We start from the raw sequence: 23,059 nt of genomic DNA, 5'->3' as shown, positions 1-23,059 counted from the left end.
CAAGAACAGGATCACAATATCTAAGTAAGTGAAGCAGGAAGTGGAATAGTATTTGTTCAAAAACTAGAAACCAATCATACACTGAACTCACAAACTGAATTCTGACGAGCCAAAACGTCCACAGACCTGAGGGCTAAAAAGCCTGGAAAGTTTGAGCTTTTTAACCTTTAACGGGTAAATGGACTGTATTTATGCAGCCCTTCTCCTGTGCTATCCAACATAACGTCCCACTAATACATTCATGCACAGCTATCAGGGGCACATGGAGTTCAGTATCTTGCCCAAGGACACTTCATAATACAGACTAGAGGTGCCAGGGATTGAAGCAGAAACCTTCTGGTTAGTAGATGACCTTCTCAACCTCCTGAACCACAGCCACCATTCCGCCTATGAGACACTTTGGCATTAAGTAATATTATTATTTTAGTAGTACTTTAGGTGTGTTTTGGTCTGTAAGTTTATACTTGCTGTAGTTGTCCTTGCGCTTTATGTTATTTGCACTGGCAGGCCATCGCACCGCGTCATATCATTTGTCCTAAATTGGTGCATGCAACGTGTCTTGTGCAATATGGATTGAGCTGGAGGTAAGAGTCTGCGAACAGGTCTTTCTCAACAGACATTTCTATGACAACTTGACAAATTCCCAGATGGATCCTGAAGGAAGATTCCAGAAACTGTTGGTAAAGATAAAACATTATGCAGGAAACTATGGGGGAGGGGGGAAACGTGACCGTCAAGGCAAAGAGGTGCACTCAAGCCCCCAGGCGGTGCCTCTGGAGGAAACAAGCCAATGCCTGGTCTGTTCTGTTTGTTTCGTATTATTCTTCGTTACCTTTTTTCGGCAGTGCTGTACTCTTGTATTTTCAGGTTGTTGTATTCTCAGCAGTGACACCAGAGACAACAAAGTTAATTTCACAGAAAATGTAACTACAGGCCTTATATTAATGTTGAATGGCAAAATAAAAAGTAACATCTGTAAAATGTTTGTGTCTTTGTAGTAATGGTTCAGAGTTTTAATTCAAAGGAGGCCGGTGAAGAAGATTATGGAAATATATTTCTTTGCCTCAGTTACGTTCAGGCTTGTCAACAATAAGGGGGATGTCTAGAAACAGATTAAACACACTCATACTGTGCTGTCATTCAGATGTCAAATAACAACAATACAACATCATCTGAGCTGAGGGGGAGGAAAACTGTTCACACTTTAAGGTGCTATATGTTTTTGCTATTGCAACATAGACAGTTACCCAGCTGGCCAATCTCTTCACTTTCACTTTCTACAACATGTATAGTCATGTTTGATATTTTATCTATATTTATATAATAATTGTTTTTATACCAAACATAATGTGAAATAATGCTATACTGGAAATTATATTGTTCAAGGTTTAATCTAGGTTATATACATATACCAGTCTTAGGTCATGAAATCTCTGGAGTGTTCAGGTGAGGGGTGAAGCAGCAGACAGGGTTAGGGTTAATTGTATTAATTCTGGTGCGGAGATCACATGTTTTTGTTAACAACACATCCACACTGGTGTCAGCCCTCATCACCAAAGGTTCCCAAAGCTCATTGTCTTTCTAAGTTGGCATCTTCGTCAGCATCTTACCTGTATGATTTCTCTTTTCATGCTGAGATATTTGTATTCTTTCTGTTTTGCATCTGTCATGTGTGAAAATGTCAGTGCATGTCTGAAAGCTGCTATTCTTGACACATGTATATGTACACAGATACTTAACCCGGAATTGCCCCTAATAGAAAAAAGTGCTGCTCATAGATGCACTGTATGAATGTGTGTGAGAATTGGTGAATGTCAATAAACTGTACTGTAAAGCGCTTTGAGTGGTCATCAAGACTAGACTATATATCAAGCGCTATACAGACCATTTACCATGTATGCAAACATCAGGCACTGCAAAACTAAAGGAGCAGTAAAACATACTGAGTGTACCGGTGGAGCTTAAACAGCCGACTCTTCAGGGAAATGATACAGCAATAAAGGCTAAATATGGCTATCCTAACCTGAGCACCTTTAAGGCTGAAAGGCCAAAAACAAACAAAGTTCTGATCTTGATTAAACTTTGGACAATATGTTGCAACTTTTTCCTGTTACTTTAAGTTTCCCTTGCTACTGGTGAAAACTTTTGTCATTGATAAATGGTGGATGTTCACTGAGCTCCTGTTTTTATCTCAAGCAACTGCTCAGCTGATCAGAGCAGGTTTGGTGTAATTAGTTTTGATTGGAACACACAGAAGGAGGTTGGATCCATCTGGAACAAAACCTGGTGTATTCAAACAGGAAAATATTACATAAATCACACACACACACACACACACACACACACACACACACACACACACACACACACACACACACACACACACACACACACACACACACACACACACACACACACACACACAATATTGTAATTAAGGCCAAAGAACTCTATTGTTAAGATAAGCTGTGGGCAAAAACTGTTCTGCTGAGTATTGAATCAGTGGCCACTGCCAACTCCTACAGCCACATGGGTGGATATTAATGATTTAAGTCAAAGAATCTCATACTTCAGTTGGGAATAGAAATACATCATATATTTGTTACAATTAGAAATTAGATATTTGGGTTGGAGTAGGTTAGAAAAGGATTCATTTCCTGGAATTAAACCCTATACAGATTACCGTAAAGATGGAGTCACTTTCACAAGTTGTTTATTTGTTGTTTATTTAAAAAAACACTCAAAGTCGGCAAACTAGAATGGATCCTGAATTGCAGATCAGTATACCCGAATCAGAAGATGACCTGTATGACGCCCTGTTCGAAGCAGATTCCCCTCCAGCCATCACTCAGTCAGCCAACAGCCAAATGTCTCAGCCAATCCACCTGTGCATAGTGGTCCAAATACCACAGCCTCGCCGGCGCTTCCATTCATACTCCCCAAACGAGATTTCACTGACTCCCACCGGGTCTCAGGCCTCTTCTCCTCCATCCGCACGAGCCGGAAAGAGCGGACGCTGCAGACATATCCGTGGGAGTCGGCACCAACTGTCTCCTTGTCATACACAGCCTTCTCACTCAGTAAACGGCCATCAACCACGCCGTCTCCTCATTCTCAAACCAAGCTCTCCGCCTCCAGAGGTTCCTGAAAGGGAAAGGCATTCCCTTCCACCGCAGCGACAATAAAGCAAGGCTTTTTCATCTATATTCAACTTCTATTAACACTCCAGCAACAACAATACGCTCACGTGCATCCAGCACTTCCAGGTTCCTCGTCTGGCCCAGCCCCCACTGGCTGCATCAAGCATGATATCACCACACCTTCCCCGCATCCATGGCCACAACCCGCATTGTCAGCTCCCCCTGGCAGGGGACAGGTCGTATTAACCCCTGAGCCTGCTCCCTCGATTTCGGAGTTCTCTTAAGTGATATCAGCTTTCTTTTCATTCCTGTGTTCGCAGGCTACACAAAATCCCTGTGCACATGCATCCCTCCATCCCATCATTCCTTCCTCTTCTCTTTCTCCAGCCACTCACAGCAGTACGACTTCTGCTCCCCCTTTTCTTTTCCTGCCAACACAACAGCACAAGAGCACCATCAAGCACTTCAAACGACCTCATTACAGGCTAATCAAGTTGCTCAGGCACTTTACCGAGACACCATTTGCTCAGCTTTTCCCACTCCGAGATCTGAGTTACATGATTATCTCTCTATCATGCTAAACATGGCCTTACGTTTCGAGGTACAGGCTTCTATAGCTACCATGTGCATTTCAAATCAGGGAACATATTGGAGCGCTCTAGATTCCGAGCTTTATTGCAGCCTCTTTGAAGCCCATACATCCCTCTCCTGCAAGCTATGCAGAGCCCCTTCCCACCCAGCCTTAGCTTGCACAGTTACTGCTCCACCACCTCGATCACGCCCCTCTTTATCACGTAACGCCCCTGTTTGCAATCGTCTGTCATATGCAGCACCCCCACCTCCCATCATTCCTAGACCTGTCGACATACGTCGTAAATGTGGTAGGCCAGTTCTCTACCGGGGGGGCAGGATCGTGTGCAAAAACTTTAATGACCTAGGCCGCACTTTTTCTAGCTGCTGCTTCCTGCATGTGCGGAGGCACCTGCCACCCAAAATCGAACCACACCAGCAGACCGACTAGAACAGCACCTCAGCACACCCGTTAAGGTAAACGTCCTAGCCATAGCTTGACAAAATCATCTAGACAGACAGTTTGTGCACTTTCTCATCAATGGCTTCACCCAGGGTTTTCCATCCTGGGCGGCTGTGGCTGAATGGTAGAGCATTCGTCCTCCAACCAGCAGGATGGCAGTTCGATCCCTAGGCTTCCCCATCGGCATGCCGAAGTGTCCTTGGGCAAGATGCTGAACCCTGAATTGCCCCTCATAGAAGAAAAAAAGTGCTGCTAATAGATGCACTGTGTGAATGGATGAATGGCAAATTGTACTGTAAGGCGTTATGAGTAGTCATCAAGACTAGAAAAGCGATATATAAATACAAACCATTTACCATTTATAGAGATACTTCCCGACTCTTCATAAAGCTGCCTTCAGACTGAACCTCATACTGTCAACACCTTATTGGCTGAAGAAGTCAAAGTAGGATTCAAGATATAGCTCGAGAAGAGTTATCTTGTGTTAACTGTGATTCTTGGCATTTTAGGATATCCTGCGACCTAGCATATTGGAACGTTCTTCAATGGATTCTTTAATGGATTCTTCAACAACCTTCGATTGACCTGGAGTATTTGGAATACTGTACTTAACCATTAGGGAAAGTTCAGCAATTGCCTTGGGCCCCGAACTACCAGGGGCCCCATAAAACACCTAATAAACTTATTATTAAGATGTAATTTTTTTACTCTTCGATAATATATTATTTCATTCTAAAAATCCATACGCTAAAATGGCATCAGAATGCCTATAATTTATGAGTAACTAGTGTCTCTCTGTCCCTCCCCCCTCAACAACCCCACTCCTCCCTCAGTCCCCACTACAAACAATTGAACATGAACTAGTTCATGTTCAATTGTTCCATTTTTTATTGGGATGATTTAGATCAGGGGTCTTCAACGTTTTTCAGGCCAAGGACCCCCAAGCTGATGGAGAGATGGAGCAGGGACCCCCTACTATATATATTGTATAAAATGGCCTAGTGCCATGTATAAACATAGCTACCCTGTTATTGTGCATTCAATACTAGCTATTCAAATAATACACAGGTTCATATATTCATGTTTTTTATTGTGTGTCGCTGAATGTGTGCATTGCTGACTGAAAGATAACGTCTTCTGCCTCCATTTATCCGTTCGCTACAATATGTTGGATTCATGTTAATGTGAATTTAAAGACATTTAAATTTGTGGGAAAAAAATTTAAAAAATATAAAAAATTGTCTAATCAACCAAAAATGACGCGACCCCCCTGCAGTACCTCCGCGGACCCCCTAGGGACCGCGGACCCCCTGTTGAAGACCTCTGATTTAGATGACAGACTTACAATCATGTGTTTAGTTATTAATCGATGGTGTCGGATCATGTCTGCGTGTCGCTCCGGTCACTTAAACACTGAATCTGCGTCACGTTTTGTGTTGTACTGAGCACAAAATGTTGATGAGTCATTTTTCCTGATGTTTAAATGCAGTCTCATGAACTCTGGAGCGAATCAAACAAACACTAAGTGAATTCATGTACTGATCAGGTCCTGATAACTAGTGAAGGTTGAAAGAGAGCAGGTCAGAGTGGAGGAGGACACAGAAACGCCAGCTCGGTACAAACCAACTACAGCTTCTGCTCCGATCACTGAGCAGCTGTGATCAGAGAGAAACTCTTTGTTTTCACTGTTTCCACTGTTCTTCAACAAAGTCACTGACCGGATGCTTCATGGTAACGCTCCTATTATCTCACTGTGTGTGTCACTCTGAGCGAGCAAGTGGGGGCGTGGCCCTGGGGTACCCCGCCCCTGGTTCGCTCCTGGTATTTCACATGATGGTGTATACATGATGATGATGATTTAAAAAAAACGTGAGCGCTTTTTTAAGAGTAAGACATGAAAATATAAACATTCAAGGGAGAGAAAGAAAAAACAGGGACAACGAGAAATGGTAATCATTTTTAAAAGTATATTGTGTTATTATTTCTGTAACTCCATAATTGACCTCCTATTGCCTTGTGTGTTATCTTCTCACTTAATTAAAACATGATATAAGACAGATACATTCTTATTGTACGGAGATCATATTGTTTATATAAATAAGATTTTACTGTGAGTGCATTTGTTAAACTATTTATGTTTTGTTGGGTTGGGAAGAAGTTAGAAGTAGGATTTTCTTAGATAAATAAGGGTTAAAAAAGGTGGAGAACAACGGATGCAGAGGGCCCCATGCCTGTGTTAGCCTTGGGCCCCCAAATTGCTAATCCGCCACTGATCAAGAATACATCTTAATTGATGCAGAATCAGGAATTTTTGATATACCTTCCGCCGCAGAGGATCTTAGACAGTGAGACAGACATGTGCGTTCTGGCATTGAAGGGGAAAAACGTCAAGGGGAAAGGAGACTCTGCTGATTTCCTAACCAGTCTTTTTGAAATACCACTGCCCGTAAAGTGTGTGGCCAATCTACTTGGTCTTAGTCATAGAACGATTTTTAGGAGAATGAAAGATAATGGCATTTCAACAAAGACATCACACATCTCTATGTCCGATCAAGAAATGGACAACAACATTGCTGCTATTAAAGCAAGAGCCCCACATGCAGGTAACAGACTTGTGGAAGGAATTTTACAATCTGAGGGCCATCGTGTTAAGTGGCACAGAATTAAAGGTTCCATGCACAGAATCAACTCTGCTGGTGTTCTGTCCTGAGAAACACGCATGGGATGCACAGTGAGACAACTTTATTTTGTCACTAGTCCCCATAGACACGAATCACAAACTAGTAAGGTTTGTGTGGTGTGGCATGCATGAGTAGTAGTTAGTTATAGCCATTAAACTGTGTGCTGAATGCATGTGTCATTCACTGTGTTTACGCATCAACAGGTGCCATTTGAAATATTGAAAACTCTCTTTTTCTCCTGACTCCATGGTGAAGCTGCAGATGCGTCAAGTTAGGTTGCAGCTCTGACATCTAGTGGAAGTTCTTGATAGCAGTGCAATCGACTCACAGGGCCATTGTCTCGTCATTTTCATTTTCAAAAGAGAGCAAACAGTTGAAAACGTGAGTGAGCGGCCAAAACTAAAGTGAAGCGAGCAAACTGAGATGTGACCCTCATGTCTGTGCTCAATCACAACTTTTGTGTTCATGAGAACAGTTTTATTCGCCACGAGATAATATATATTTCCCGTCCCTGTGCTTTATTTATGGGTGTGCGCTCTTATGATAAAGAAAGCTACATAACACCGTGCATGTGACCCTTAATAACTTTAGGGAACTACATTTCACTATAAATTTAGACTAATTCAGAATCAAACTTACAAACACAATTGTGGAAGAACAAGACCAAGGCTCATGCAAACAACAAATACAAAAACAACAATAATAACAGCAAAAATAGAATCAATCCAAGTCGATTTTAAACTTGTAAAGCACATCAGAAGAAGATAAGAAAACAACATATTGTAACAAATGCAACCACAAATGATAAAATACAATCATCAGATTAGTATATTTGCCAACTGTATGGCATTGTTGCTTTTCGGATAATGACCATTACAGATTCCCACTGGCTTTATTTCTAAAAATCCACAACCATCCTCTGTCCAGACTGTGAACTCTGACCTTGCCTCAGTTTCGCCCAATAGTTGTGATCTGAGAATTAAATCTTATTTGAGCCTGCTGTCTCTCAGCGCAAAGCGAATTTTATAAAAACTCTAAGCACCGTCCATGCTGAGTGAACTGTTTTCACTGGATCTCTCCACAGAGCTGGCTGTGCAACTGCCTGGCTGTAAATCCCAGCTCTGGCCGGCACAGGCTCGTGTTCCCTTTAATCCGTCCAGCGGCGGGCGGCGATGGGATTTGTACGACAGTTTGGCTTCAGTTTCCATGTAAACAGAAATTGAGGTTAAAGCTGGTGACGGCTGGACCGTCACTCACTGTCAGCTTCACATAAAATACCAGCAGCAGAACCACTGAGTAATAACCAAAACTGAAACTACTCACCACCTGCACAATTCTACTTTTCCAACTACTTGTGTTCTCTTATTAAATTAACACTAGATGAGCCTCTAAAATACTACTGTTTTAATCTTGCAATAACTATTACAAAGGAGAAGCTTCTGTGTATGTGAACTGGGTAGACGGTTATTTTGGTCATGTATTTGCATCTACACACACACACACACACACACACACGCACCACCACCAATTACAATATCCCCGCACGCTACCAATAAGCCAGGTGTTCAAGAAAGAATATTGTTGACGAAGGCCAGTGGAAAAAGGGGTGCATGTGATAATGTTAATAAATGATAATAATAAACTTAGATAGATGAGACTTTCAGTGTACAGATGCACACTCACCTGATGGGGGCACCGCTTCCTCTCTTGGCTGACGCGGTGCGACCAGCTCTCTGCTCGGTGTTCATCCCAGTGTCTGAAAAACAAACCGTCAATTCAGGTTAAAAACTGATGCCTGCTGGGTGTCTCCCCACTGACCGGAGGGAGACAGCAATGAAGGTGGACAAGTAACACAGTCTCACCCTGCTACAGGCTCTCTCTCACACACACACACACACACACACACACACACACACACACACACACACACACACACACACACACACACACACACACACACACACACACACACACACACACACACACACACACACACACACACACACACACACACCAAACTGAAATATAGGCTACTGCCCAGCATGTTGCACATACACATACACACACTCACACACAGACCCAGCAGGCTCATCCGGCCTCCTTAACAAGCGGCCTCAGAAACTAATTGGCCTCCATCTGTCAGACCAGAGATAATTTTCTCTCACACTCATGTTGCTTTGCTCGATGCAACAACAAGCACGTACCTGTCTATGAGCCTGAGAGAGACAGACAGGGTCTCCATGCCAGAGTTCTGATATTCATTTTAGAAAACACTGACAACTCCTGGCGAGTGTTGTCACTTGCACAAATTTGACCAGTGGACTGTATGTGTAGTCTGTTTATTAGCCCCAAACAGCCAGTGGACAGGTGCTGACATAAATGGACTGTGCCTATGTTCTGTGAGCACATCAACCCAACCATAGAAGAGTTAAATGATGCTGTTGTCATTAAGCGGGTTATGCACTGCAAAGTCGGGCATGTTGGTGTGAACATTTTACTAAAATGTTAAGTATCTGTAACATCCTGTCAAGTTCTGCACAATTTTTCACTTCCTGTTTTATTTTGTCATTGCTAACATTTCCTGTCTTTTCAGTTCATGAGTCCAGGGCTGTCTTCAGCCTGGACAAGTCCAGCAAAATGTTTATTTAAATGTAAACAGCAGTGCAATGTACATCTTGTTGTATTACACAAGCATTGCAACCTAACTGGTAGCTGTCATTCTTGGTGTTCTTGTGGAAGAGAATCTGGAGGTGGATAAAATGAGTTTATACATGTTTACTACTTCAAAATGGATGTTACAGTCTCTGCCTTTGGCAATAAAATAAGATACAATTAAGTAACTATGGGCTTATTGAATAATTCATTTTAAAATACTTGTGTCTTCTTTCATCTCCAATTGATTTGAACACCAAGCAAAAGTTGTCACATTTATAGAGAACTTTAAAAATCCATTTTTAAAAACGCCTTTTTAAAAACCGAGGGATTTATATACACCTCACTGCTGATTGGGCAATCTTGCTGGCTCATCTTACCCTTGTGTACACACATTCCAGCACTGTTGTGTTGCTTTTTCATGTATGATCCTTGCCAGAGTTTTTAGACTTCTGATTTTACATGCCTCTTACTTAATGAGACAGTGAGTGAAGATAACTTTTATCTCTAGCCTTGGTGCCCTTTGTGTTCTCTGCATCTGACTCTGGATATTTGGGACTTGACAAATGCATGAATTAAATTGTACATATCCTCATTATGTAAAAAGAAATCTGTCACATTTGCTGTTGCACTTTAGTTTGTTCCTCTATTTTAGACTCTTCAGCTCTCTGTCCCGCTCAAAGGTCAGCAACGTCAACACGGCTTTCCATTGAAAGTTAAACTGGTAGATCTTATGTTCAATTCTGTTCTTTCGGTTATTTCCCTCCTCTCTTCTTTTACCTACATTTATGAAGACAATTGACAATTGCTTCGCTCAAGTTGAAATATTTGTACCTTGTGCACTCATAGTTTCTTCACAGTTCAAAGTGCTTTCAGCATATTAGTCATGTGAGGGTCACCAACGGTTCACCTCTAATCTGGCTCCTTAGTGAACAATGGGAGCCAGCTCACAATCGTTTAAGATTAAGGTAACAAGTGGATCCAGCATATATTTCCTAAAAATGATGTTGAACAACTACAAAAGTTAAATGATTTTGGAACACTCTCTCTCCTTTGTGATAGCTCAAGTTTTGATGTATTTCAAACAGACGCAGGCAGCTAACAATCTAACAATGTTTTCACTGTGAGAATAGTTTGATACTGCTGTTTTGTTGAGTGTGATTACTTTGAAATGGTTTGTTTTCTTGATAGTTTATCAAAATTTGTCATCACCACCCAGAGACCAGACCTGATACTGTGAAAGATGCTTTTGATTCAGCGAATGAAAGGAAAAGGCTGCGCTGTGATATGCAGACATGGCATCTGAGGCAGAACAACGTGGCTGGAAAGCAATAGTTCACCCTGTGGAGGCTGGCTGGGGTTTCATTGCAACATCAACCATCAGGTTGCTCAGAGATCGAGTAATTCAAGGACAAGCCCTGCGCCAGACCATAAAGAAGCATTAAGGTCTGCAGATAACTCCAGCCAATGGCTCTGGATCAGGAGGAAAAACCTCAACTGGGCCCCAAGATGTTAGGGACACACACTCAGGTCTGATCAAACTGTGAGGGGCCTGCATTAGAAGAGGGGGTCTTGTGATTAAAAGGCAAACACTTGTTAATGCTAAGGTACACAACTGAAGATATCCCCCTAACATCCGCTGGTGGTCTCTAAGATCAACTAACATCTACTGGCGGTTGGCAACCTAAGTAGTGTAGTAGGAAGGAAGACCATCAAACGTACATGGGATATTACATCTTGTTCTAAAATATAAATAATTGTATGTAATTTACAACTTTCAATATATAACATGTATAATAGTGTTTGTGATTTGTGAATATGGGCTATACAAATAAAATTTGATTAATTGATTTGATTGATAAAAGCCAGAAGAGGTACTAGGAGTCGGGTCAAAAGAGCTGCTGAGCTGAGCCAAATTATCTGATTCACTTAAAAAAGCTTTAATTCCCATCAACAATACGTATCCTCTCGCCTCTTTCCATCTAAAAAAAAGTCTCACAATCGAATCTAAACACATGGTTAGGATACAATTAAACTCATAATTATTAAGCATACTTTTTTTACATTGCTCTGTTCCGTGAAAAAAGTTTTTTAAAAAAGCACTTTCACATTTTAGACCAACAAGGTGTTGGGATGATAATATATATTATGTCAAGATTCAGGAATTTCTTTCTTTCCAGCCAATACAAAACAAACAGTTTGTACCTAAAAGAGCAGCTACATCTCTTGCATGACTGGGTGAAAGGTCCGACACTGATCAGAGATGTGTACATAGCAAAAGATGCTGCTTACCACTCTGAGCTGTTTTTACCTCCTTCACAAGAATCATGTCAAACTGTACTGAGCGTCGATGGATGAGAGCCACAAAAGTATAGTTGAGAGCTCAAAACAAACTCCAGACTATGACGTCACAACCTGCGACACCAAATATGACAAAGAATGATGAAGATGGGAAGAGACAACAGCTGCTGTACAACCTAACTCCTGTAGAGACAGGCACACAGTTTACACATTCAAATTGGTGTTTAAAGTAAAGGGTCATGTTTGTTGGGGATGGCAGCGTCCGTTGGTTCATCACATGTCTCAACAGCTACTGGAATGATTTCGATGAAGATATTCATGTTCCTCTCAGGGTGACTTGTGATAACCAGGACTGCTGTATAAGTGCAGCCTCACAGAGCCATTAGCGTGATCATGGATTACATAGCCGGCACTATCTGATGTTGGTGACATGTCAGCCATATATAGAGCTTGTTGCAAAATCACCTTTTTGGGATTATTTTATCTCTAAGTCCTACGCAAGTTGATTTAATAAGCTTACTGAGTGAGGTTAATTGTTTTCTTTATGAATGTGTGTGCAGCAAAATATTCTAACACGTCATTTGTCTTTGTGAACCCTTCTTTACCCAGTCTGAGTTTACAGATGTGTCCGATGACACCATTTGAGTGTGTGTGTGTGTGTGGCAGTGAGAGAGAGAGATAGACAGATAGACAGACCATTATATGAGCAAAATATAATGACAAAATCACCCGAACAATCATCCAAAAACAAACAATCGCCAATGGATGATATATTCATCCTATCACCCAACCCTGATTCTAAATCACCTGAGCCCACAAGTACACAGTCGTCACAGTGAAATCCCTCACTAATTAATATATAGTGCACTATATAGTGAGTTCGCCATTTTGTAGTGGTGTCCGAATGTTTAGTGAAGTTTTTGATACCCTATTTATGCACTCATTGTTCCCACAATGCATCATGAAAATTACTGTAAAACTGACTATCACTAACCGATCAGCGAAGACACAAGAGGAGCGAGAGCAGCAGGAACAGCCCGACCTGTCGTACAGGGCGCTTTGTCCTTAATCTAAAGATGCTTGTCTTTAGCAGGTGTAATGATTGCAATGTTTATCATGTTTCCCTTCACAAAATTCTGTAGGATTCATCCTCTGGGAAGAGATATGTGATCCTGAAATTATGGTAAAGCCTCCAGCACTTGTTGAGATATTTCAGCCTAAACCAAAGTGGTTCACCCAACAATAACGTCTCGCTGCTAGCAGGACTAAAAATAAGTGTTTTGCCTTGTGATTACCCCGTCATGATTTTGCGAGAATAAGACATCACATTGTGTTAGCTGAGCTCAAAAAGTCCCTTCCCTGTAGCCACAGCAACAAACTAACTAAATAAACTTTCCAGCTTCCCCTCCCTCTCTTCATTCAGACTTGTCGTCTTCAGTCACCATGTGGGTTTTGTAATTGAAAGCTGAGAGCAGTGCGTCTCTCCATGACCTCCATCAGTGCTCGGTGCTCAGCTCAGAGGACCCCCTGGATGTCAGACTGTGTTTGGCGAGGCAGCAGCTTGCCCTCTCTCCTACTGCAGCGCTGACAGTTGGCAGCAGGGTTGTTTATGACTGCCACAACGGCTGCAGCTTGTAGGACATTAGTCTTTTAGTGCGAGGTTTATGAGCACCGTCACTCACCATCTGTTAACTGCCGGGGTGCCTTTAATCGTTTTCCCCACCAGAGACCGATAAGGCTGCCAGGTTGCCGCCGTGCCTGCAGCGTGCTGAATGGGTGATTGTGCATCATCGACTGAGAGATTACAGCTATTTGCTTGCTTATTGCTTTGCATTGTTTTTGACGGCACATCAGCTTTACAGAGGAGTGGGGAAAGACGAAGGAGAAAGAAAAAAATGGGGAAATGAGAGAGGAGAGAAGGAGGAGAGTGATGACAGAACAATTTCACACCCTCCTGGTTATTGGTTTTCAGGGACTGGCTATTCAAAGTTTGGCAGGAAATCCAAAGCAGGGGACTGGCTGATTCCACAATGATCACTTCTGTTACTTCTGTCCATCCACAGTATTGTTTTTCACCATTTGTCAGGGAATGTCTGTTTGGTGTACAGTGATGGGGAATATCTGTGGTCCGCCAGATTTGTGTTTGAAACATTCAAAGAGACTGAACATGTTGAAACAGATCATCATGAGGTCATAATCAAGCATTGGCTAAAACTGTGCCTGAGGAATTCAAAACATTTCAAAGACAAACACAACTGTTAAATCAGATCAGAGTGGCGGGCACTCAATAGACCCTATTAAATCGATTTTTCTCTTGAACATAGTCAGACTTTACTAAATGCTCCTGTTTCTGAGGATTTATCCTGATTGTGAGGCCTGGAAGTGAAAACACAACATGCATCCTCTTTCAGCTTAGATAATCTATAACTTAACATACCATTTGAACATTATGATATTGATAATAGCAGTAGGCTATTTGTAGGGGGATAAGGAGGAATCCCATCCTCTTTTAACCAAAATTACCAAACATCCATCCACCTTGATGAATTCTGCCATCCCATTTAGGAGCTCCAATGTCTAGGTGGAGGTCAGCAGAGCCTCTATGGCTTCAATAGGAGGTCTTAGAGGTACAGTCTGTTCAACTGGTAGGAGGCCCCAAGGATACACCCAGAATACACTGGAGAGATTATTTGATCAGCCCTGGAAACGCCTCGGGATCTGCCAGCAGGGGCTGGAGAATGTTATTGGGAGACGAACATCTGGATGACTTTGCTTCACCTGTTGCCACCGACATTTATAATCTCTTACCGACTTAATCTGCGTGTTTTAGCTTCATTGTTGCAGAAGAAGTTATGCCCCGTTTATCCAGGAACATAAATATGACTTCAGCAGGTTAAGGTCACTCCTGTGTGTGAGTGATTAGAAAAGAGCAGAGGAGCAGAATGGCTTGTTGACTGGTGCTAACTATTGCGCCTCGTGTGTGTGTGTGTGTGTGTGTGTCGGGGCAGGGGGGCATCAAATTATTTATTATTTTAAAATGAATCGTAATTAAGGTCAAAGTTAGATATAATCGTAATATTGATTTGAAGTCATATCGCCCAGTCGTACTCTGGCGTTACTCTGTGTCTGGACATGAATAGAATAAACTTCCACTTCATTTCTGTTGTATGTTGTTACTCACTCTAAATACAGCTTTGAGGTGCAAATCCAGTATGGGTGAAAATGTCCTTTGCGTTGGTATTTTTCTGACATGGGACATTACTAATCATAGACTTGTGAATGTGCAAATGATATCGTAATCCAAGCTAAAGCTTTGGTAACCATAATTTTTTCCCTTTTTTCGTGCACATCATCTTTGGTCTCAGCACAGCAGAGACAGAGAAAGAAGACAGGATACTTTAAATCCAATGTTTGCTAAATGATTTCTGTAACTTGTCTCTTGTTTCTGTCATTCTGAAGTGGTAAAACACAGATGGCATCAAGAGGCATCCTAGCTACATAAATGATTTATAAAACCAAGGAACAGGAACAGGAACTCATTCCAGGTGAGCTGCTATACCCTCGGCCACATGACCAAGTCATCACACAGGGATCAGCTGTTGTATAGTCAAAACAATAACATTGCTGGGACGATAAATAATTGATATTGAAATGCAGTTTACCACCTATATGACACATAAACACACATCAGTCACCACCCGTCTGCTGCATAATGTTTGACAGGAAGCAGTCAAATGGGAGCTTCTCATTCAGACCATCTGGATGATCAGAGTGGAAATAACACATCCATTTAGTTTCCTGTTGCATAACACTTTTCATTCCCACCACATCCCGGTTGCATTATTGCCTGTCATTCTTCATTCGAATGATGACTCAGAATGGAATGATGCTCATCCTGCAAAAATGTTCTGCTGTAAAATGGTGTCCATCAATAACTCGGGACACCGCGGATCATGCTTCATGAAACTGAAAGATGCTTTGTGCCTTATTCAAGAACATTCTCCTGTTTTTATCCTGAAACCCTGAGCTGCGCTGACAGGGTGGGCGACCAGTCTCTTTGGTCCAGAATTAAATATCTCAACCACTAAGTAAATTGCCATATTTGGTTCGTATGTGTTTGCCCATTAAAGTTGACCTGAAATAAATGTATTAATATTACATTATTACTTTAATAAATTGAATCCTCAAGTCAGGTCAGTTAGTGACAGACAGGTAGGTCAACCAATCATTTAATTCAGACCGAATTAAGTGTTGTTTTTATTACAAACCTGCAAGGGCCACAGACAACAGTTTTTTAAAATTTATATTTCAGCCAATTTTATTTATTGATGGCTATCAGGGTGTGAAGAAGATGTCAACAATTAAGATAAAAATAAGTGTTTCTGAACAAATCAACTTCACTTCAGAACAAATCTTTTCATATGAGTGGTTCTCAAATAGCTGTGAATGGATGAATCTCTGATAGAGAACATCCTGCCTAAATTTCCCTCGACATCAGTAAAGCATCCACCTATCTGTTGAACTCCTGAACATGGTGCAGAGTAACCACACTGTCTCACACTAACACTTGTTTTTTGACAGGTTTTCTGGTGTGTTGGTGTTCACTGTCTCCATCTTCACAAGAGCTGTTGTGTTGTGTTGCATTGTTGCACGAGGCCCAGTGTCTCACAGCTCATTTCAGAAGCTGAGCAGTGTATTTGCTGCTGCCTTCTTCACCACACCATCATCATCCTCACTCATGAACAAATGCTTGTTCCTGTGACCTCTGTTGCATTCTGGGAATGAATGAGTGGCCGCCCTCACTCTTGTCACTGAGTGAAATGAACTTGACACATCAGTTCAATGCACCTGAGACATTCATTCCATTGAGCCAGCAGATGTTTGGTCACAGGAGGCACCTTGTCAGACTTACTTCCCTGCTGCATCCATTCTCACTGCAGTAAAATAACATACGAGCATTTCAGGGTCACTTCTTCACACCCTGCTGATCACAGCCGCTGCTCAAATGTTCAGGCCCCTTTTAGAAACTCTAACGCTGATGTTATTTCTCATCTGTGACCACAAACGGCGAGGATGTGAGCGCTGACATTTCAACAATTTTATGGATGAATAAACCGAACCTTGAACTTGACTCACAATAATGAATGTGCAGGCTGAAGTGGATACTGATGTCCAACATGGTTAGCAGTGTTTTCATCAAACAAACATTTTTAAAAATAGACCTTTTAACACACACTGTCTTGTCTCCTTGACATAGACTTGCATTCAATTCCAGGAGTACTACTCTCACCAACCCTCACCCTGACCTTAAACCATGTCTTCACCTTACAATTTAAACATTTGTACGATCTCTGAATATTTTTTACCTGTGCCACTAAGGTCATGTTTTCACCTCAGTGTTTGATTGTTGGTTTGTTTGCTTGTAAGCAGGTTTACAAAATACAAAACAACTTAACGGATTTCTACAAACCTTGCTGGAATAGGTCAGGGAAGAAACTGTTCAATTTTTGCTAAAATCCATATCAGCGGGCGGATCCAGGCTTTTGTATTTATCACTTTCTTTAACATTGCAAGATGAGGCATCTTTCCAGGGAATAATTGATGTACCTTGATGAATACAAATCGAGCATATTTAGAGGACTGATATCTATGAGTGTGTGAAATGTGGTTCTGCATTAATGAATTTAAGAGGACAGGTGAGCGCTGACAGAGGTATGCGCTCTACTGAATGTCATTTTAGTTGATGGTCCTGTGTTAAGAGCGAGACGTACAGCAAACCAGAGTCAAACTCCTTGTATGCATGGACATATTTTAAGCCGATCCGAGATTCTGATACGTAAAAAAAAAATCGTATTTTGCAACAGCTCTTTAAAGAAGAGACTGGACAAAATATCCTGACTGTCAAGACATGTCATTGATAGAATGTGACTGATTAACCAGCTGATAAGTGTCAACAGCCACTAACTCACAAGGTACTGAAGGATCTGAAGTTATTTTGATACTCCTGTGGAGATATAAAAACAGTGTCATTACAGGGTTTGTCCACCAGAGAGCACTGACCAGCTGTAAAGTGTGTCAAACACCATTTCTTGGTTGTTATTCTTCATTCATTTAAGGGATTCTTGAAAAAAATATATTTTTTGTTAAATAAAACTATTGTATGCCAGAATGTTTATACATAATGACATATTGACCTCAATATTTCTACATCAGCAGGCTTTTCCCAAAAAGTGTACTCAGTGTGAGGACTCACAACTTGGTCCACAAAGAGACACAAGTACAGAGGCAGGAACACAACACATGCACACACACACGCACACATCTGTGCTCGTGTCCCATCTGAACAGTTGAATGACACGTTACACAGAGAACATCCTCCTCATGTTGAACTGCATCAGCAGTCCAAATCTCAGCTGTCTCACTCACACACACACAGCACACACACACACACACACACACACACACACACACACACACACACACACACACACACACACACACACACACACACACACACACACACACACACACACACACACACACACACACACGCCTTAACATGTCTCGTAGGATGTGTCCAGTCACAGTGCAACATCACCAGTGCCTCAAAGAGCTCTGATGTGTGTTGTACTCACGTCTGTCTCGGTGGCAGTCACTCCTGAAATGGGTCATAACAAGAGCCGGAGGAGAAGAGGAGGAGAGAAAAGAAAACCTGACGACTCAGACAGTGTGAGAGAGAGAGACTGGATCCTCGCTTACCATCAACAGAGAGAGAGAGAGAGAGAGAGAAAGCGCGAGAGAGTAGGGGGGAGGGTTGACCGCTGAGTATGGCAGCGGGTTGTACCATCCAACACGCCACTGAGAGGGGTGGAGGAGGGGGAGACTGATTCATTATCTACAGGAAGAGGGGGTGGAGTGGGGTGGGATATGAGCGAGCGTGACAGTGAGCGAGAGAGGAAGAGACAGCAGGGGGAAGAGAGAGAGAGAGAGACCAGTGATAGAAGATATTCAAACTGCTACATCGGACACTGAGGTCACTCTCCACTGAACTCCTTTGTGAAGTTAAAGATGCTCCGTCATTGACTCACCATACAGGAAATCCCTTGTGCGTGACCTGTGGAGATGCCCTGCCCCCTAGTGGAGGAGGGAGACTGTCTTCCAGCTGTTTTCTTCAGCTCCATTCTCAGCATTTGGCATCTGCAACATCTGGATCCACAAATGGTCCATTCACTGCACATATCCTCTGCTGGAAAAGGATGTGATGTTCAGCTTTAGTACCATGTAGAGAAACTCATCACCATGTCATCCCGTGTAGTTTCTGCCATCGCAGAGAACGTTGCAAGAGGATGTTCAGGTTTCAGTTTTTACATTGAAACCATCGTGCTCACTTTCATGTCCTCATGATTGAACCTCTGTCATGACCTCTTATGTCGCATAAACCACTTCTGGCATAGAGCAAGAAAAGAAACTGCATCACTCCTCTTTAACAGTCCTTATGACTGATTGATTGATCTTATTTAAAGTGACAAGATTTGGGTCATTCACTGGATCTGAATTGCAAAAAGCCTCTGTTCTGATTGGTCAGCTGGCCCAAAGTTTTGTGATTACTCAACTGCTTAGAGTGTTTATCACTAAACGTCAAGTCTGAATTAAGTCTTGAGTCTCCGCTGATTGAATCCTGGTGCAAATCTGAGTCACCAAAGAAGAGTCAGGTCAAAATCGACATTTTCCATGTTCAGATCCAAGTCTCCTGAGGTGTGTACTTACATTATTATTACAGCCAATACTTACAATGAGAGTGTAAGCAACTGCAAGCAAACCGCAGAGTGTATCTTTGGTCACAAGGTGGTGCTACGTGACTTTAGAAGATCCCAGTGCTCAGGAGGTGAAAGGTCAGAGAGCAGAGGTCAAACTCGTCTTGAAGAGCACAAATGCTCTCTGGTACACATAAGGAATACCAATTTTTGCAAAGAAACAAGCAACTGTTGGCATTGTTCAAAAAAACAGTCAGTGTTTTCTGTATTATATCAAAAGCAAAAAAAGCTGATTCATGCATGACTGTGAGATGCAATTATGCTCCAGGCAGCAGGAAGGAAATACAGACAACCTGAATGTATTTCACCATTTTTAACAACAAGGAGGATTAATTATGTACATCATAGTCAGGCACAGTTTCTTGGTTCTTCATGGGTCCAGTAGTAGTTTTTAAATCATAGAAAATCCAGGTCAGGTTCTGGTCTGGCATCTCTTGGTTCTGTGTTTACCTGGACTTTCACTAAACAGAAAAATATCAATGCTCGTGTCCAAGTCCAAGGCAGAGTCATCGCTGCTCAGGTCTAATCTGAGTTACGATTCTTCACCCAGTCTTCTTGATCAGCTGGAAACCCAGCTGTGACCAAGTTAACGATGGGCTCAGTCCTGCCGTAGCAATTCAAGCCAAACTAGCTTGTTAGGTGTTACATGTTAAATGTGACATGTTGAAGGTTATTCAGAGACATAAAAGCTTTACATTCAAAAAATATGAAGGAATGTACTTCAGCCTCTTCAGGAGCAGAGTTTTCTCAGGGACAGAAGGATTCCCTTGTGGAATCTGGCCTTTGTAACTGAGCAGAAAGTTTATTAATAGGCAATAATATATATAATTATGCTTTGTGGTCACTTTAAGATCCTACTTATTACAGCGCTGCAGGGGCTAGCTCCAGCTTCCATCTCTGGATGACTTTCCCTTTCTTAATGTGGTCTAAGAACTGCCCGACAAATTTAGACTTAATAACACTTGTCTTTTTTTTTTAAACGACCCCCATAGTAACTAATTGTTAGGTACCATCTAGGGACAATATATGACAGGAACAAAGACAGTTTGGCACAACTTTCATCAGCAACCTTATCACTCCCTCTTTCTTTACTGCAGTAGTGATGGACCTGTGAGAGCTTCCACTGAAGCCAGGCTCAGCCAGCACAGAGACAATGTCTTCAACTCAAGGCACTTTACATAGTCAGGACAAGACCCCAAAATATTAGAGAGAAACCCAACAGTTCCCACAATGGGCAAACACTTGGGGACCGTGGATTAATTGGGAGAAACCTTTAACAGAAACGGACTCGATGTGTGGCCATCTGCCTCGACAGGCTGGGGTGAGCGGAGAAAAATGGGGGAGAGAGGAAAGTTTGGGGTTCATTATCTTGCCCAAGGACACTTCAGCATGCAGAAGACTGGGATAAAACTACCCACCTTCTGGTTAAAGGACGACCGCTCAAACCCCTGAGCCACAGCTACATTAACATTGTTTCTTTTAACCTCAACCTTAAAATGTTTAATGTGTATTTTACTTTCTACAATGCTGCAATGTGATTCTCTACAAAGTGAAAATGAAGGTGGAGTAACTCCATTTATAATGATGAAGTTAAACAATGATGATGATGATGATGATGATGATGATGATGATGATGATGATGATGATGAAGATGACGACAACGACAATGACGACAATGATGACGATGGCGATGGCGGCGACGGCGGCGACGACGGCGACAACGACGGCGATGTCGATGTCGATGACGATGACGATGATTGCAATAAGTCTGAAATATGAATATACTGCTCACAACTGACCAAAGTATTGAGTGTTAGGAAGTGATTTCAGACAGTCATCAATCAGAATCAGTCCAGCAGATTGTCTCCACAGCAGACTTGGCCACAGTGTAACCTTAATGTTTTTGAATCAGTTCATATACTAGATAGTGAGCAGCCTTGGAGAACTGTCTGTATCTGTGAAACCTTCATCGTGCTAAATGTAACTAATTAAATCAAAAGTTTCTATAATAGGCCCCAATGTCCTGCTGTTGATCCAACATCTAAACCAATCATCTGGGGACTACCAGGAGTTACCCATCATGCCCTGAGGTCTTGCACCTGCCGCTGCCTTGATCTCATGGCGTCATCATAGTTTATATTTGATTAAGTGATGTGGGAGTGAGGCACCATCAGGCTTCATACTGTGTCCACATATGCAGTCAAACTCCCCAACAAGCAGAAGTGAGCAGAGAGTTTGACCGAGGTCAGATGGAGGGGAACGCGCCGCGGCCCGACCAACCAGCCTCATCTAACTCTGTTTTAATCACAAAATCCATTCCATGATTTCATTTTAATTAAAGATGTGCTATCTAATTAAAATACGATGAAGAAGAGTGCTAGGGCATCTCCTGGGCCTCTTTATTTGTCTTTGAGTCAACTTCTGTCAGCAGCCGCCAAATAGCCTTCCAGCGTGCATTTCACTGAGAGCTTATCCATCAGACAGCAGTTCACACAAAGTCATTCAGAGATTCTCCCAGTTCTGTTCTTATTCTGCAGGGTTTTTGCATTTACATGCATTTTGTTATATATTTACTTTTGTTATTTTCTCCCTATTGTTTTACACAATATGTTTGACTATATTTTTCATTTCTCCTCTTCGCATTCAGTGGCCACTTATAGGTACAGTTATGTGTTCATTGAATTTACACGTTTCTGACAATATCAATAAAAACTGAGTATTGTAAACTTTGTAGAGTACCTAATAAAGTGGCCACTTATCTGTGCTCTTCAGTTTAACTTTGAAACAATCTCAGTCATATAACAGTTTCTATTTGTATAACACAGTGTCTCAGAGCTCCCACTGTCACCATGGTTACTGATGTCCAAATCCGTATTCAAATACAGCGTTTCAGTATTATTAATATTGTTAGTAGTATTATTATATGCAGTGCCACAAAGGGCTACTTCTACTTTTCAGATTAGGACAGTGTGATAGCATCAGAGAGAGAGAGAGAGAGAGAGAGAGAGAGAGAGAGAGAGAGAGAGAGAGAGATTTTTATTGTCTGTCCCATCAGTGACAGAGATTCTTCTTCGACAGGGCTTTCCTGATCGCTGAGCGGCTGTACAGATCAGATAGTGGAGTTTGAGGTGAACTGATGTTTTTGCTGGCCTGATGGTTATACGTGAAGGTTTAGTTTTTTGTTTGACGGTGAGGGAGTTGTACCAGGATGTAATATTGAAGCTGAGGATGGTAAGTGAGTAGTAAAATGCCCTTGCTGACATTAAAAGTCCTCCGTTTCCTCAGCAGGTGGAGGCGCTGTCGTGCTTTTTGTACACATACTCTGTGTGTTGTGTAAAGGACAGGCAGGTGTCTAGCTCTGTACCCAGGTATTTCAAAGACTGGACCTGCTCTACCAGCTAACCCTGGATAGTGATTGGCTGGAACAGAGGTTATGTG

At 42.0% G+C, this 23,059-nt stretch overlaps 1 protein-coding gene across 1 annotated transcript in view; it reads right to left on the bottom strand.

Moving 5' to 3' along the window:
- Window positions 1–18,612, bottom strand: part of LOC118109126 (RNA-binding Raly-like protein) — a 54,105-nt gene extending 35,493 nt beyond the window's left edge. Inside the window, exons 1-2 of the mRNA XM_035155972.2 lie at window positions 18,443–18,612; window positions 8,538–8,610 (exon numbers count right to left, since the gene is read on the bottom strand). Coding sequence (XP_035011863.1) covers window positions 8,538–8,610; window positions 18,443–18,479 — 110 coding nt within the window. The 5' untranslated portion in view covers window positions 18,480–18,612. The remainder of the gene's footprint in view (window positions 1–8,537; window positions 8,611–18,442) is intronic.
- Between the last annotated feature and the right edge of the window lie 4,447 nt (window positions 18,613–23,059).

Source organism: Hippoglossus stenolepis, chromosome 5 (genome assembly GCF_022539355.2).
Source record: "Hippoglossus stenolepis isolate QCI-W04-F060 chromosome 5, HSTE1.2, whole genome shotgun sequence".
Lineage (NCBI taxonomy): Eukaryota > Metazoa > Chordata > Actinopteri > Pleuronectiformes > Pleuronectidae > Hippoglossus > Hippoglossus stenolepis.
This window is presented reverse-complemented; position numbering and strand designations above follow the sequence as displayed.